We start from the raw sequence: 18,717 nt of genomic DNA, 5'->3' as shown, positions 1-18,717 counted from the left end.
ACACACATGAAACTGTTCCCCACAAGCAGATGACCCATGACACCTGGTCACCGTGATCTCTGTCATCATCTTCTAGTCTTCCCTGTATCATTTGGGAGCTGGAAAATACTCTGTTGCCAGACCAGCCTGGTGGACTTTCTCTATCACTCCTTACCCAACAGAATAGGAGAGGAGACAAGAGGAGTGTGCAGAAGTGGCCACGGACTTCAGGAGATATGTCACCCAGTCTATGTCTATGTCTGCAATATGTGAAAATGTAGAAAACTATGCCCAGGCCTGCTTGGCTGTGTTTGAGCAGGAAGAGCTGAGCTCTGGGTGATGTTCTCACAGAACAGATGGCAGGTGGAAGGAAAGCCACTCAACATCTGCTCTTCTGGTGTGCGGCAGGAGGAGAGCTATTTGAACCAGAACAGCAGGACCAGGGATTATAAAAAGGAGGAAATGGAGGGAGGGAAGGGAATTAAAAGGGAAGGAAAGAAGGAAATCAAATGAGATGAGACAGAGACAGGGAAAGCTCAAAATGTTTAACAATTACCGGAGCCCTGATTAGCTTGCTATTTTTTTCCCCAAACCTTTGCAGTAGGCAAGGTTGTGGGGAGGGAGTTGGTTTTCTAGAGTTGACATAAAACATGTCCCAAAAGACAATGAGCAAAATATAGACATCAATTAATCTATGATATTTCACTGAAGACTCCCCACTCCTGCCACTGAAAAGATCAGGAATCAGGGTCACCACAGGCTTCCAGTTCTGAGACCATTTGAAGTTTCAAAGCAAAAATCTTCCCACACATAATCCCCAAGTTTTTGTGGATAACCTTAGACTAATCAAAGGCCAATGAGAGATGCTAGGTGATAGGCAGTATTCACCCATTCAAAAATTAATTAATTCAGAGCCTTCTAGTTTGAAGTAAGTTAATGTAAGCTTAAGAAAGGAGTCAGCAGAGGTCTGGGCAGACCCACTCTGTTTTGACAGGGCTGATTGATAAGCAAGTTGTGATGAGCCCTGTGAAAGGCAAAGCAAACTGTGGTACGAGGTTCACACAGGTGGGAATGAAGGCAGGAATCAGAAAGAAGAATCCATAGATCATGAGACTTTGAAAGGCTGCAGCCAAGAAGATAAAATTCAACCAGTAGAACTGTAAAGTCTTCTATAGAAGTTGTAAAAAGTCATTTTCAACTCCAGTAATGGATATGGTACTCTCATAAGTGTGTAGGAAGAGAATAAAAAAAAAATTAAAAATCCTGCCAGTGTCTGTACTCAGGCTGGTTGAATAAAGGACACTATGAAATCCCAAGCCTTTCATAAAAGAGAGTCCTAAGTAGGAAATTAAGTAGAAACCAGGCCCTCTGAGAAGTACTTGAGAATTTTAGATCATTTAAACTCAAGAAGGGAACACTCAACCCAGACACAGGAGTGGTGATACCATCTGAGTGGCTTGTGGATGATGGATCCTGATGGTCCCATCACTATGGATAGGTAGAAAGTGCATCAAGAATTGTAGTACCAGAGGGGAAAGCTGTATGTTCAGAAAGCCAGGTGAGAGGGTACCCACCTGGGATCCCAGCACTGGAAAGGCCCAAGGCAAGATCAGGAGTCTGAACCAAGCCTGGGCCATATAGCAAGACCCTATCTCAAAACAGCAACAAAAGAGTGCCCTGAAAAAGTCTCTGGGCCACTTCCCTACTTAAGGACTGGGCTGTACCCAAGAGATAAAGAGGAAGAAGAAGAAAAAGAATATAGGTATTTAAACGGGTAGGCACAGGAAGATTCAGCTGTAGGCAACTAGAAGAGCTGTGGTGTCAATTGCTGCCGAATCCAGGAGGGAGCAGAGAGAACCCATAGCTTCGGAACAGGAAGAACTTGGAGAAGTTGCAAGTTGGGCGGGGGGGGGGGGGGCTTGGGGGGGCAGTGTGGAATGGAAAATGTGTTAGAGTCAACATGGAAGCTCCCATTGAGCAACTCTGTGCTGAAGAGCTCCTCGGCATGGGGTCCCTTTGAGAGCATCCATCGCAAGGGTGACCCAGGGAAGCACAGTGCATGTCAAGTGTCCTTCTGGTGCTGCTTTAGGGCATGGAAAGCCCAGCTTGGAGCAGGGGTCACCTAGTGTTGGTGTCTGAGCTGGAAAAAAAAAAAAACAACAACAACATAAAGCTCTATGAGAATATGTGTGGCAGGGGGAGAGCGACTCACTCTGGGTGTGTTGAACTTAAGGGGCATTTAGTGTAAAGCGGCAGCGGACAGCTACTGTGGTGGCCCACAACCCCAGCTCTGGACCCCCTAAAGGTAGCACATATTGCGATAGCTGCCTGAGGCCCGAGGGAAAGGATCCTAAATTTCATTAAGGAAGCTAATTGAAAGCTTCCATCACCGTTAAAGATCCTATATTCCAGAACTATTAAAATGTACTCACTTGCTCCAGAAACACTCCTTCCCCTAAATGAAAGCATGTCTGAGACGTGCCTCCAGCTCTTTACCCCTCCCTATGTGAACGTGAACAATGCTCCAAGCCTCATCTCTGCTCAGGTCCCTCCCTAATGTGACTCTTAGCCCCCCTCTAAACAGCCCCACCTAACACCTTCTAGCTTTAAAACAGGTCCCCCAGCTCTCCATATCCTACCAGACTCTGGTCTCATCCTGTGCACCCCAATTCTAGCCTTTCTCTGATTTCCGTGCAGCCCCCACCCTACCACAACTGGTAGAGCTCTGATTCTTTCTTTGCAATTTATCTCCAAAGGCAACATCACATAACACTATCATTTGCAACCCCAAACCACTGGAATCCTTAACCCAGTGCTCACAAGGTTCTCACCTGGACCCCCTGTAGGAAGCTGGTAGCAAAACATTGTACCCAACTTCCTGTCTAAACCTTCTGAGTAAGAGACATGATGAATGCTGGGGTTTGTCCTCCCTCCACCCTCTACCACCATGTTTGCAAGCAGCGTCTCCCTCATCTTAGCCAGGTAACAGCTTTCAGACCACACTAGTCACCTCTATGATGTTGGGGCCACCCTCATCCATCACCATGCAAGCGAACTCTCTATTGAGTAAAACAGAGCTGTCCTTTCCTGAACACACACATTATTCCAGTGCCTGTAAATTTTCTGTGGAGTGCATGGCCCACCAATTCTAACCCCTCAAGTTCTAGGTCTTTTCTAAATAGATCAGTCTCCCTAGCTCCTGAGATTGGCCCATCCTGATACACCGCTATCCTTAGATAATTTTCCTTACCCTGCTGAGGCCAGGTGCCTGTTCCTTGGTACCCATCAGGGTCTGACTCTCATTCTGCTCCAGGTATCAAGGACCACTAAAACAGCAGAGAAATTGTCCGTGCTGTAAACACTGGACAGACCTCTCGCCACTGGACATATTCACAACTCACTCTCCTCATCTCTAAATGCCACATAGTGATACTAAGAGGGGCTTAACCTGCACTCCTAAGAAGCATAGTATGATACAGATCCTTAGAGCATGCTCCAGAGTCATGCTACCCTACTCAGGCCATCCAAACTCCAAACTACTCAGCTTAGTTCCAGGGAGCTTGTAGAAAGAAGGAATTCCAACTAGCACAACTTCCCTCAAATTATCAGCTGAGTTGGAAGCATGGCATGGTAGCTCAAACAGAAGGAAGACATCTGTTCTCAAAGGTAGATATAGGCAGGGTTGACTGACATGGCTTTGGAGCTAAATCCTGAAGTGATCTGAGCCTGAGAAAGAGGTCAGTCAAGGCCTCTGCAGTTAGATGAACACTTGGGAATTCTATTGTCCTTTGTGGAGCCCGAAACACCTATCCATCATCCTGAGAAGCCCCCAGGGAGTGCTGAGGCTGACCTGAAGCAAAGACACAGTATATGGCCAAGTGTAGGGGTTGGGTATCTCAGACTTACGAGCCCAGTGTAAGTTGAAGACAAGTGTTTACTCTGTTAAGTTTGGTCCTCTTTCTTAGCATATTGTACTAGCCCCTGTTGGGTGTTTCATGGAGCTAATTAATCCCAGCTTCTGGCATTCCATAGATATATTTACTTTGTACGTGTTAAATCATTCAGGAAGAGAAGAGACTCGGGCTATTTACTTCATCTTCGCAGACAAATATAAAGACACGAGCTGAGAGATTCAGTGCTATTTTGCTTCCTGTGTTTCTCCATGTGGGTGGAAGAGAGGGGGCCAGTTTTGTCTTCTAGACTGAACCCATCTGTGCACCATGTTGAGGCTGCCAACGGGAATAGGCATGACCTGGTGGCTTCTAGAACAAGCTTTCTGGTCTTTGGGGTTCCAGGTGCTGAGAAATTGACCTGAGGTTGTCTCTATGTCTCCCCACACATGAGACATAACAGGCAAATCACAGCCCCAGAGAAGGAGGTGGAAATGTCCCTACATAGGTGTTCCTTCAGTATGGAGCCACACACCATTAAATAAATTCATTTCCAGAAACTTCTGCTCCTTGAGCAGGATCCCTAACATGAAGTCTTAGAGCAAAGAAAGAAATTAAAAGGAAAAAAAAAAAAAGGTTTCAGTGTTCCAGGAAAGGAAACTTCACTTTTGCCAGGATTGAATGTGTAAAAAAGCATAAATCATATTTTAAGGGAAGCGAGCATCTCTAAATAGTGTTACCAAATAAGTAGATCTGTCCTACAGTATTTTGAGATTTGTTTCCTTGTGTCAGGGGTGATAACCAGGTCTCCATAAACAGTGTCCTGGCCGGCAGGGGAGCAGGGGGTGTACAATAAAGCTTTATTTCTGAGTTTAAAATAAAACATCCAAGCTTGTAAAACTCAGTGACCAACCTGGGGGCCACAGAGCTCTACACTAAAGCCGCTCTAATGTGATCCAGATTGGACCTAAGTCACGTACGTGTTATTCCTGGGTAATGGAAAGAGTGGGTTTGTTCTCCATAAATGACTTTTTCCCAAATGTTAATTTTTCTGACTGTTGAAAAATAAAACTGGGGTTTTCTAGAAGTGACAAACAAATAGTTTGTAATAAAAACTTTAATAGATGTCTGCAATTTTATGGCTGCGGGATACTAATGCATCTTTCTGTTATAAATAAAACCCATAAAAGAGTCCCATGTAGAAGAAATAAGGAACCGCAAATCCCCTGGTCATTAGTGCAACCCTGGTAAACAATTGCAGTTGAAATGGCTTGCCATGTAACTGGAGGGCTGGTTATAATGAGTTGATTTCTTCTAAGTAAATGTTGATTATGAGTTATTGATCTTATACTAATATCAGTTTTCTCTTCCCCAGATGCAAAGAGTTTAGCTGAAATGCTCATGAGGTAAGAACATGACACTCACTGTTCCCTGGGCATTATGTGTCAAAAGACAGTTCTAATTTGCTTTGATTACTTCTTAATGATAAGGATAATCTGAGGTTAGTAACATGTTCTCATTTCAGCATGTAGTCTTCATTTATATTCCAAAACATTCATGGGATGTGTGATTGGCTACACAGACAACAAATGACTGTTTTTGTGTATGCCATGCCATAAGATAAGGGTCTAGAAAAAAGAAAACCATCAGGACCCCTTGTAGGGGACATGGGGTCACCATTTTATGTTGCCTTGCTTGGGAGAAGACAAGGATGTATCTTCTTCATCTACACATGTAAAGCTGCCAGTGTTATTCACAAGGAGTCCATGTTCTAAACTACCAGTACCTTTAGCAGCAGAGAAAGAGGTCAGGTACCATTGCTGTGCCAAGATTGTTTCTCAGAGGCATTGTTGGAGATGTGTCTTAAACCTGTGTGCATCCCAGATAAAGCACTAATATAGCTGGAATCTAGAATAACTCTGAAACGTTGGGTGACATAGTTAGAAGAATATTGATGTCCTATGCCAAGAATAGGAGAATAGAGGCAGAATATAGACATTTTGATTCTTTGGTGGTTGAGGTTGAGAACTGTTATTTATCAGAGCCCAGGGCCTGTGTGGGTCGTGTTGAATTTGAAGTTCTTTTCACACATCAACGAATTTATCCAATGGACAGATGGCTGCAAGAGTCTTGGGTGAAAGGCAAACAAATCTAAGTTCCCTCAGAACATCTACCTCAGGATGGAGTTCTAATCAGAAAGCATCAGACATATGTAGGAGATTACACAAATCTGCATAAAATCCCCCAAGGCCATGCTCATCTGGAAATCCACATTTGTTTACTAAGCAACTAAGAGGCATTCTTTGCAGCCCCATATGTTGTATCCGGGCTCCTCTGGATTTGTCGGATATGATAAAGCGTCTAAAAGGTGAAGAAGCAAAAGCCACTTGACTTATAATGACTAACTGACTCAGCAGAACAAATTTTATGATGTAGGCTTGAAAACTATGAATTAATTGACATTTAGAATGAGGTAATCTCCCATACAGTTTGATTTTTCTGGCTGCTCTTGCAAAAAGCCCTGCCATGTAAGTAGGCAACTGTGTACGTGGTGAGAGCTGCCTGGAGCTCTTCTTAGTGCCTCTTTAGACAGGTGTGACCACTGTTTACCTCAGCTGCCCCTTACCAGGGCCATTTTGCTAATCAGGCCCCCAGTAGGGCCTGTCAGCTTCCTGAAAAACTGCAGACAATTGTGGGATGGTGTCCCTTTGCTGTGTGGATTTTCCAGTCCCTCCTTCCCATTAGTAGCTATCCCAATGCCCTCTAGGTCCCCCGTCCATAACTCACACCTGTGCTTGAAGGATGTGAAACCATGGACTATGTTTTCTGCTGGGTAAGAATGATCTGAGTTTTGCCTTTCCTGAGACCCAGAATACATGCTTACATAGCCTTCCCCCACTAGCCCCAGAGTAAGATCTTAGAAAGCATTGGTAAGGCAGATAGGCAGGTAGCAGCATTGAAAGACCGTGTTGGACGGGAGTAGATCATGGTCTTACCCGTTGGCTATCAACTGATGTTAAAAACATTAAAACTAGCAACCACTACCATTTCCTATTGCTAGTTTTGGCTTTCCTCCAAAGAACAACAGTATTGGGAAAAGTATTTCCAATCGGTGGAATTGGCTGGGAAGGAGAGACAGTGAAGTTACTATGCTGAAATAAGATTTTTTTTTCCATTTGTTTCAGCAAGACGAGAAAACAAACAAACAAACAAATAAACAAACAAAGACCTGGGCTGGGACAATAGCTCAGGGGATAACAAGCTTACCTTATAAGCTCCAGGGTCCAAGTTTGGATTCTCAGCACCCACAAAAAAGTCATAGGGATCTATAACCCAGGTGCTAAAGGATGGAGACAATCAGATACCAGGGCTTTGCTGGCCAGCTAGCCTCCCTGCTGTGGTAGTTCCAGGCTCAGAAAAGTAAGGTGGGAAGTAAAAGATTCCCTGTCATCAACCTCTGGCCTCTCTGTGTACATACACAGGCACATTCATGTATTAGTATATAACACACACACACACATGCACACGGAGAGAAAAGAAAAAGAAGAACATGCTTGCTTACCAGTGTCCCAAGGGGAAAATGCCTTGCTCTGAGGAGCTACCAACTTACATCTTTGCCCAAGGACCAGAGTCAATATGAGAGCCAGTGCTAGAGAAAACTCAAACCACATTTAAATTTCCTTGTCTTTTCTTGTTCATGCCTCTGTATATACAACCTCAAAATGTCCATCCAGATGTCACAACCAGATATGACCTTGTCTGTCTGAAGTTATTTTGTACCTCAGAGACATTTGTTCATATTTGGGACAAGTACATCTCCACTAGTTCTCACTAGTTCTCCCTAACCTCTCTCTCTCTCTCTCTCTCTCTCTCTCTCTCTCTCTCTCTCTCTCTCTCTCTCTCTCTCTCTCTCTCTCACACACACACACACACACACACACACACACACAGACCCTCACTGAAACAGACATTCATAAATATACTCATTCATACACACTTATACACAGACATGTATACATATATTCACACTCATACACAGACAGTCATATATGCACTAACACCTATACACACTCACACACACACTCATGCATATGCATGAATATACACTCATAGATACAAAACCACACTCAGATACTCAAACACATATACTTGTACATACACACTCATAGACACAGATATACACTTATACATAGGCACATTCATACATGCTTACACACATTCATACACATGCAATCATACACACAGATACACACTCATATACACAGACACACACATGTATATACCCACTCATAGATACAGACACACATTTATACACACACTCATATAAGAAATTGAAGAATCATAGTGGTAACAAACTCACAGGATGAAACAGGAAGACAGTGTCTTATAAAGTTCCCTCTGCTTTCCCTGCCGCTGCTGTTTTAATCAAACAGTGGCAAAATGTCGAATGGCTGGTCAGAGGTCATATTTTGATAGCTAACCCGTTCAGCCGAGACCTGTGCTATGTAATCTTATATTGTCATTTTGCTTCCACATTTAAAAAACAGAGTCCTCTAGGTTGCAAATAGGTTTCTACTAATTACATTGTTTAAAGTTTTCCTGTGACTATAATGACCAATGGTAATAGGTTTTGAGGATCATCCTTTGTATGTTAAACAATAGAAAACCCAAGCATGGCCATAAATATTAATATCATGAAACACCTTAGTTGGAGCTTAGCCCTTGAGACCAGGAAGGTTATCAACCACGGCAAAGTCTTTGGGACTAAGGTTACTAAGTTTATAGCCTGTCACACAAGATAACCTGACACATTTAATACTTATTGAGTACCTCCTCTGGCCACCTGCTGTTCTGGGGACTCGTAAGGACCGGAGCAGATGCGTCTATCCCTGTGGAGATGTGATTCCAGTGGGAGAGACAGATAATGAATAAGATAAGCCAATTACATATGTTTAATTGACTTGATTAAACATATGCTAGAGACGGTGCCAAGAAAACTAAATTAAGTAGAGAATGGGGCTAGGACAGGAGGTATTCCCCCGCAGGGCCAACCTGGCCTACTGAAAAGATGGCTGCTAAGCAGGCATCACAAGGACGTTGCAGGGGGGCGGGGCAGGGGATAAGCTCTCTCCAAAGGGAACAGGAAGTACAGACAGGGGCCTCACTGGCGAGGGCCTGGGTCTCAAGGTTCACTGAGCCATTTGCTTGCCTTTCCACTGTGGGGCCTGGCAGCATCTTCTCCAGAGATATGGGACTCTCCCTCTAGCCCTCACTTCCTCACTGTCCTTGTCACACAGTGTCATTGTCCCATGCCAGCAGAGTCTTCACAGCGGTTACTTAACTTGTTTCCTATATCCCTGAGACAGGGATCTTTCATTGTCAGTTGAGTGTAACCTGTTCCTGGTGCTCATAGCCTGTCAGACCAGCTGCTTCCTCATAACTATTCTTAAGGTGAAGGAACCATTCCGGTTTCTATTTTTGGTACAAGGACATTCTTGAGTCCTCCATGGCTTCTGAAGGGGTCTGTTGGATATTCACAGGATAGAGGCTGCCCATGTGTTTCTGTGGAAACTCAGAGGGTAGAAGCATATGGCATCAGCACATCGTCCCCCAGGGACCTCAACTGCCACTGTGTGAATCTCTGCACTGGTCCCCTTTCTTCTTCTTCTTCTTCTTCTTCTTCTTCTTCTTCTTCTTCTTCTTCTTCTTCTTCTTCTTCTTCTTCTTCTTCTTCTTCTTCTTCTTCTTCTTCTTCTTTTTAACCATGAGTGCAATAGGAAGTGAAATAATTTGCAAGTGTATAAAGACCATGTGAAAAAAAAAAACAGGCCAAAAGGGTTGAATGTGGGCTGCTCATAATTAGCATGATTGGGGTATATGACCCAGTTATGAGTCTGTAGAGCAAGAAATGTGGTTGGAGATGAAGCACCCAGACGAGCAGTGAACCTTCTGAATATAGCTTTGCTTGTGGGGTGCTTTGTTTACATTTGCAGGAAGAGAGGGGTGTCATAAAACATCCAGTTGTAACCTGGGCCTCAACAGGCAGCATACAGGGCTTTCTCAAATGGGCATGGTGTTTGGGTGATTTCCATCAGCTACTTGGTTTAAGAGTAGGTGAGAAAGAGTTAAGGAGACAGAGGTCTAGGAATTCCTTCATTGGAGAGAAAAGCACTTTAAGTGCACCATGTAGACCTTGCTCTCTGCCTTGAATATAAGGAACAAATGGGACTCGGGAGATGGATCAGTGGGTAAAGAGCCTGCCATACAAGTACTGGAACCAAAGTTCAAATCCCAAGCACCCATATAAAAAGTCAGGTGTACCTACCTGGGTCAGAGTCACTGGATACCTGCTGGGTAACTAGCCTAGCCTAGACAGGTAGCACTGGTGTCAACCAGACACCATCTCAAAAAAAGAAGTTAAGGAGGTATTGAGGAAAGACACCCAATGTTAACTCCACACGCACAGGCACAAGCATGATGGACAGACAGACACTAGAAGAGAGGGAAGGAAGAAGGAAGGAAGGAAAGTCAAGGAACCAACAGGTGAACCTGATTCTAGAAATCACCCTGTAGAGATTTTGAAGATTCTGCCCCTGGACTTAGGCCTACCATAAACAGCTTCACTGAAGTATCCCAATGCCTTCCATTTGCAAGGGGGTGCTTCGGAAAACATTTTAACATCTAGCACGTCTGTATGAAAGACTGAACCACCCCTAAGTGGATTGCTAATTAAGGCCTCTGTCGGCTGTTCAACATGAAGGTTTAACTTGGAGCTGTGATTACGCCAGGCAGATCTACCACCTACTTCCTCCATTACTTGAGAATTCACTCTCAGAGTAATTTTCTGGTACACAAATTTTGAGATAAAATTATTTTAGTGACTGAGTTTTTTCTCTCTATTTCAAAATAGTGCTCAGCTAGGAAAATCAAAGTGATGTTGGAGATGCTAACAAGGCTATGGCTTGTCAGTAGAAGAAAAACAAAAGGATACCAGATATTAATATAGATCTGTTAGTGAAGCCACCATCCAGTGCCCAGCTGTTCACAGGCTTCCTCCCCTGCTATCCTCACTATAGATAGATGATAGATAGATAGATAGATAGATAAATAGTCAGATGATAGGTGGGTAGATAGATGATAGGTAGGTAAATAAATGGATAGGTAGACAAACAGGCATATGATAGATAATAGATAGATAGATAGATAGATAGATAGATAGATAGATAGATAGATAGTCAGGTGATAGATGGATAGATACATAAGCAGGTAAATAAATGGATAGATAGACTGGCTTATGATAAATAGATAGATAGGTAGATGATAGATAGATAGATAGATAGATAGATAGATAGATAGATAGATGAGATATATAATGTATAACTATATATTTCATTATCTGAATGTCCCTTTTTAAGGTCATTATCACCCTTACCCAAGAAATGGTAACTTTCTCAAGACTGATCATTATTGATCCCACCTATTATAAGTGTATATGTTCTGAATCTCCTTTGTCTACTGAAATTTAATCTTAATACATATCTCTTGACTGAAGGAAAGGCATTTTCTGTCATGTATATTGCCCTTTTATCTCTTCAAGGTACTTTTGTAATTAAACAACAGACCAGGTTGATAAGAGAGTGATGTGCCTTTGTAACATCACGTTGAACTGGGTTGGCTAACACATGCTCTCTTTTATTCTCAGCAAAAACACACGGACTTCAGATACCTTAAGCAAACAGCAGCAGACTTTGAGAATGCACATTGATATACCCAGGGCTCAGCTTTTGATTGAAGAGAGAGACACAATGGAGACCATAGGTAAGGTGCCCTGCTTACCTAAGGTTCCAGGGAGTGGCTGCTGTAGGATGAGAGATCACCATGTTTCCTCCTCCTGACCTATGAGCATGGGAAGCTCTTGATGGGAATAGTTTGCATGCCCCATGAGTAGAGAAGCCAAGGGGAATAATAAGTGCCAGTCAATAGTCCCCCAACTCTGCTCACTTTGGGCCTTTCCTGGAGAAACTGCTGTCCCTCCAACGATGAAAACTTTGCAGCACAATGAGCTCCTCAGGCCCGCCTTGCAAAGCTTCATCTTAGAAGTCCTCTATGCTCTCCTTGCCAACCCTGATAAGGTCAGCCTTCATTAAATAAACCTTCAAGATTTGATTAAGACTTAAACAAATAAATACCGCCATGCAGGCTGTCTCCCTATTCCCAGCATCCCATAAAATCCCGAGCTGAAACAGCCAGATCTCTACCCTGCAAATCCCCGCCCAAATTTCTCAGTCTTAAGGGAAGCCATGAAAAATGACAAGTACCATGGCCTCTCCACCACCAAAACAGCATCTTGACGTGCTGCCATCCTGTGATTGGTAACAACCATGGCAGCCCCTAGCATTTATTGAGAGCTCTCTAAAGCCCACGGTCTCTTTTAGCACATTCCATGTTACTCGCTTAACTGCCTATTGGATCACAGGAAAGAGACTGCTCTTCTATGAGATGTGGAAAGGTTTTTAAAACTGGCCGAAGTCACCAGACAGGAGTAGACTCAGAATTTCTGGCTGACTTTCAGCTTTACCACCATATCATCCATTCTAGTGATGGGGTATTGCCACCTGCTATCATGACCCTCTTGAATCCCGTGAGGCTTCGAGAACCATGAAAATCAAGACCAGCATCTTAGTAGACAGTCATTGGGACCTCCCCCTTTGCAAACTTCATTTGCTTTGGGAGGTATCCTCCACCACTCACCAGATCAGCCCTTTCCCCATGGACGAGATACAATGCCTGCCTCCTAGTATGGCCCCTGAACACTCCTCCCAGGAAGGCTGCAAGAGGAGGTCAGGTGGAAGGAACAGTTCCTCCCTTCACCCTTCCCTTGTCCCACCATTTGGAAAGGTGTCTTGAGCTGATGACTCTGAAATGCCAAGGCCCAGTCTGCCCTTCAATCAGCAAAACTGTGACCAAGTCCAGTTGAGCCCTCAGTCACAGGACTCCCATTAATTCTTAGGCCCATATCAAATAGGAAGCCCACTTTCTCTTGAGTGCCATAGGGTGTGATAGTTTTTGTCAATGCAAATCAAAGGCCGTGCTTTGCTTTTGGTTGTATGTTTTTGCTGCTGGGACTTAGGTAATACCTCTCTTACTGACCTCCAGAGATAGGGCATTAAAATTAAATTAATCACCTTTGGCCATGCACTCTGCTAGGCCAACAGCCTGTGTGTTGATTTGAGAATGCGGGGAGGCTAGGGAGCTTGGCAGGTCACAGTGGTTAGGTAACAGGGAGGAGTACAGAGGACATTTGTAAGTATCCCTCCTCAGACCCTTCATAATCCTTCAAATGCCTGTTACAGCAGGATGGAGCCTGTCAGTGGTACATGGCTTCCATGAGCTCTTTGTTACTGGCTGAATACCAGACAACCTGCCAGTCATCTCTGTATGTCACCATGACCCACAGCCAGAGACCCATCACAATCTGCCCACCGTCATCTGTCGCTGACCATCATTTGTCTCCTATAATTCCAAAAGAGTGGGTCGATGGCGTTTTCTAATTACTAGGAAACACTCTGGGCTTTGGTTATAAGGATCAAACATTAGACCACCATTTATTTCTGCCCAGAATGAATGGCTAAGCTCGCAATCAGCAAGGAGGCACTTCACATTTCCCAGGACAGATTTATAACCCAGCCGCGAATCTCATCTTAAAAACATAACTACCTACCAGAATCCACAATGCAGCTGCTGCATTGTAGAGGACAAACCAACGTAGCTAGGGGGTCCTCTGGTATCAGCTGTAATTGTGAGACTCCATATCTGTGCAAATCCCACTTTCTATGAGGGTTTGAATGACAGCTCCAGAGCCAAGCCTCCAAGCCCAGCTCTGGCAAACTCATCTCAATACCAACCTGTGCCGTGCCACCCGCCGGGACACTCGCAGACAGCTTGGCAGCCTCCTCTCCACTTCTTTGCCAAGAAATTTGATTCTAACTTCAAGAGGCCTTTCCTCCCCTGCCAGAGCCTGAGCAACTGGGTTTTGTAAGGTTCTCTCTGTTCAGAGCCATTTTTGGGCACAGAAGCCTTGCTTGCTGTGTTGTTGATGAGCATAGCATCAGTAACCCCCCCCAATCCCCCATCCCTTCCGGCATGCTGTAGCAGGTCCTGGCTGACTGATAATCAGAACATTAGCCTGACTCACAGTCTCTGAAAATGTACAGAAACTCCTTACTTCCCAACCAAAGTCTCCCTTTGTGTCAAAGAACTCTAAAGGAAATGGGAAAGAGAATGACGGTCCTCAGATAGACAGTGGCATGTGCATCTCACACAGCTGTTCTCCTTGGGACCCCAAGGCCCTGGCTCTTGCCTTCCCAGCTTTCCGGAGCCCGTGCCCTGAGGGACTTACAAGAGAGAGATCCTTGAAGTCAGTCAAAACATGTACCCTTAAGCTTTTAATGATTAAAGCTCAGACATAGCCGGAGAAAGGAAAGGAACCATCAAGTTCCTCAGGAAAGGCCTTCTCCCCCTTCTCCAAACACTGACCAACCTCAGTTGTGGGAACTGGAAGGTTTAATTCTACAGAGTGTTCCAGCAGCTGAAAAGGTCTGTCTCACGGGGCAACCCTATCACTGGGAGCATTGACATTGTACAGTATGTCAGGCAAGCTTTGGACAAACACATAAACCCCAAAGTATACCAAGTGGTCAGCTACACTGAGTGACGTTGTTTTCACAAGAAGTCAAGCCTCTCTATCTGTGTGTGTGTGTGCCTCTTTAGACTGCCGTTTGTTCTCACCTTTGTTAAACACACTTGGCTTTCCTGTGTGCCCCCTCTTGCAGATGACCGCTCCACAGTCCTGTTGACGGATGCTGACTTCGGGGAGGCAGCCAAACAGAAGTCACTGACGGTGACTCACACGGTGCATTACCAATCGGTGTCTCAGGCCACCGGGCCCCTGGTGGATGTCTCCGATGCTCGGCCAGGAACGAGTGAGTGTTCAGCAGCCCTTGGAATGTATGGCTGTTGTCAATGCTAACAATATCCGTGCCCCTCGAAAATAAAAGGATGGGCTTTCTCAATCACACACCTAAGCAATAGATGTGATGAACTTTCAGTTGGGATGTTGAAGCGTCCTTTATTACTTCTTAGGTGTGTATCAACTCAAACCAACACACCTTAGTCTTGGGTTACTGTAGAAATTGCTAGAAATTTCAGGTGAAGATAACCCTTTGAACTTTATACAACATGGGAAAGAGAAGGGTGATTAACTTGAATGTGTCATGCAGTGTCACGTTTGGGGGAGAGAAACAATCTCACATGTGTTATCTACAGCAACCTTTCAGTTAAAAAGTAGATGTCAGAGTCTTTGTTTCAGGCATTGGAAGATGGAGTTTCAGACCAATAGTCCAAGGTTGTGCACATGAAGTGCACACAGAAAGCTGCTGTAGACATGTCTGACCTCAAAGCTAACATTCGTCTCCTAAACACACAGAGAAGAGTGGTGCTTCTGGCAGCTAAATCTGGAGATATTGTTCAGCTTAGTTATTCATATTTGCATTGGTAATTGGTGGAAATTGATTACTGCAAAGAAGTTTCCTAATGTACATCTAGCTTATTAATTAGATAGTCTTGTTTATTCATAATTGAAACTATTCATAAATCCCCTCAAAGGGTGAGAAATTAATGTCCCAATTGTCACTTTGGAAGCTTTGCCATCTCACTTGTAAGTCCCTAATCACTCTCTATGTAAAATACCACACTTTTAGAGACATATAATATCATGAAGAAACCCATGATGCATTGCTGGAAGCTGTGGCTTACAAATTCTAGCTTATGCCAGGCAGTGAGCTTCGTGGCGTGACTGATCAGTTCCCAAACCAGGTTGTAACACTCAGGATAGCATTGAACAGAGCTAAAGACCACCTGAGACTGTGGCTTTCACCATGTTGAAGCCATGTTTGGTTTGTCCCTTGTGCAAAACTAGTCTCCTTCCTTCTGAGAATGTCAATATGTTCTGGAGACACAAATAGTAGGAACCACTAGTTCTCTGGGCTTGTGTCTACAAGCTAAGAGCCTTGTTACTAAAATGCTTCAAGGCCTTGACCACTCTTTGACTTTATCACTGTGAGCTGAGATCTGGCTCCAGCCTCTTCAGATTTCTAGGCTACATTTTCTTTTCTCTTAAATCAAAAGACATTGACACATCTGGGAGATATGTCTTTGCCTGCCTTGATCACAGCACATTGGTTCCATCTGGCAGGTAAAAAGCAACACAAAATGGTGCTTACCTTTGAGAGCAAAGGCACCATGCACAGTAGCTATCACAAATAGTTAATGCAGGAGCAGAAGCAATGACAGGAATGTACCAGAAACTTCCAGCAGCGTGAAGAATATGCCATGGGATAATGGGAAGTGGTTTTGATGGCATTTAAAATATCAGAGATGAATTTGTACCACGTGCAGACACTGTAAACCAGGGACTCTAGCATGAGGCAGGGAGGAGTGTGCTCCATGCCTCATGGCTATGAAGTTGTTATGCATCACTGGGGAAATAGAATTCCTCCATTCAGCATTTAGAAATGTTTATTCAGGTTTCACTTTGCATATATGGCTCATACTCAGTGTTGGGAATGTACTGCAAACAAAATGAGGAAAGACTGTATTTTTCATTTTAGTGGGAAAGCAGATATTATGGTTTCTTTCTCTGGAAATGATAGATAAAGAAAAGACAGTGTGAAGAGGCACAAAGTCAGGTCAATCAAGTACAGGGTACAGGGATGGTGGGAGGAACCCGCTAGACCTGGGTTTTTTTGTAAACTCTTTCATGGAGGAGGAGGTGGTATAAACCAAGGTCAGAGGGGAACCAAGGTCATCAGAGGGAGAGCTGGAGCTGGCTGTCAAGAGAGAGCAGGGAGGGAAAAACCCCAAGATTCTCCGGAGCACTGGAGTAGACACAGCCCTGGGGTGCTGGCGAGCTGCCATGAAAGCAGTTAAGAGAGCAAGAGACAGAAACAGCTGTCCAAGCCATGCAATGTACGTGGGGTCCATCCTGATAGTCCTACCACGTTGTCCCAGAATCCAACCTGGCTGTCACCTGGAAACACTACAACTTGAGAGCATGCTTCTCTCCTTAACGGTGAATTTCATTAAACCATGCTGACAGAAAGAAAAGCGATTCAAGTTTGGGCACTGCTCTCCAGGTCTCTTCTCCCATCCTAAGATGGAATTATTCAGAGTCATCCTGAAAACACTCTCTTAAGGATGTCTGCAATCTTTTAATTATCCCATTAACTACATTCTCAAGCCTAAACAGGGTAGAGAACAGTAATATGCAAGGTGTGTGTGTGTGTGTTGTGTTTGTTTTTAATGAAGACACTGAGTGACTTAGCCCCACAGCACCCCAAGAAGCTTGACCTTCAGGAATGTCCTGGAGTGCAGATCCTTGCTCGCTCTTGCTCCCTGGAGCTTGCCACCACCTCTAACTAGCTGCCACATCTATATTAACAAACTCCTGGGGTCCGATGGCCTAAGTCCAGCTCATTAGAGCTTGTTATGTTTGCAGAGATACATTTGTGAAGCCAGCTCTATAGCCAAGAGTTCTGCCTCTGTCGGTGCAGCTGCACACACATCAGAACTCCTCGTAAAGATTCCACCTGTACCGAGCAGGGCTGAGGCTCCCTGATAACAGTTCCCTCAGACATGCAGTATAACAGAGTTCTATAGCATTTGCATTAAATTAGGTACTATTAGGAATCTGTTGTTTGAAGTGTGTGGGAGGACACACACAAGTTCTATGCAAACACCGTGTCATTGTGTCAAAGAGTCTTGAGCATCTGCAGGCTTTCGTACCCAAGGAAGTTCTGGGATCCAGTCCCAGTGAATGCCAACGTTTCTACGATCCAACTATATTCCCCATGGTCTCAACTACAAAAGGCATCATTCTTGCATCCTCTATGTTAGGATCATGTTGCTATTGCAGGGGTCTTTATTTATTACTAGAACATTGGAAGCTGTTGTCTGTATACAAACACGACTCCAACTGCAGAGTTTGTGTTCCCAAGTATTTTATTAGATTGCCAGAGAGTTGCGCCAAATTCTTTTCCTGTGTATGAGGAATGGAAACAATGTGCCATTCACTGCTCTCAGTATGTGAAGACACATGCTTTGGCCACATCTTTTGCTCAGTTTCCTTCCTTCCTTCTGTATGAATGACATTGATGTCTGTATGAATGACATTGAATCCCTTGAACCTGGGACTCTGTTCACACCCTGCTCCCAGCATATGACTTAGGCATGTACCCTGTAAAGATCAAGTGCTGATCAATTATAGGGTGCTGGGATCAGAGTGATTGGGATAAGAGTAAACGGGTATTTAACTTACTCATGTAGGACTTGGAAACTCAATTTATTACCCCCTTTCTCATCCATCTCCAGAGATTTCTGTTCAGCAGGTCTGTGTGCCCTAACCTCCCAGAGAAAGTGCATTCTTTCTTCCCTTCTGATGGAAAGATGCCCACCCACAAGATCTCCTCCTGGGAAAAGTAGCAAGGTCTACGACTGTGATGACCTATGATTGATTTTTTTAAGGGATTGGATATCATATATACCTGAAAGTTACTCATTCATCCATCCATTGATTGCTCCCCTGTGTACAGAACATTTACCATGCATCCATCCTTGATATCTATGGGTTCCTGGACCTCCAAGTTATAGCTGCCAGAGTACCATGAATACAATGGCTCTCTTAGTTCACTTTCTATTGCTGTGATAAACATCACAATCCACATCAACTTGGGGAGGAAAAGAGTTATTCCTCCGGCTTACACACCCCAGGTTATAGTCCATCACTGAGGGA

At 44.1% G+C, this 18,717-nt stretch overlaps 1 protein-coding gene across 2 annotated transcripts in view; it reads left to right on the top strand.

Annotated features, from left to right (window-relative positions):
- Positions 1-18,717, top strand: part of Dscam (DS cell adhesion molecule) — a 580,573-nt gene that overhangs the window by 536,804 nt on the left and 25,052 nt on the right. For both annotated transcript variants that reach the window (XM_085832094.1, XM_021184771.3), the window contains exons 28-30: positions 5,245-5,275; positions 11,572-11,687; positions 14,702-14,851. In XM_085832094.1, coding sequence (XP_085688220.1) covers positions 5,245-5,275; positions 11,572-11,687; positions 14,702-14,851 — 297 coding nt within the window. The remainder of the gene's footprint in view (positions 1-5,244; positions 5,276-11,571; positions 11,688-14,701; positions 14,852-18,717) is intronic.

This window comes from Mus caroli, unplaced genomic scaffold (assembly GCF_978045245.1).
Source record: "Mus caroli unplaced genomic scaffold, Mus_caroli_1 scaffold_17, whole genome shotgun sequence".
Lineage (NCBI taxonomy): Eukaryota > Metazoa > Chordata > Mammalia > Rodentia > Muridae > Mus > Mus caroli.
Note: the sequence above shows the minus strand (reverse complement) of the source record. Positions and strands in the feature narration are given on the sequence as shown.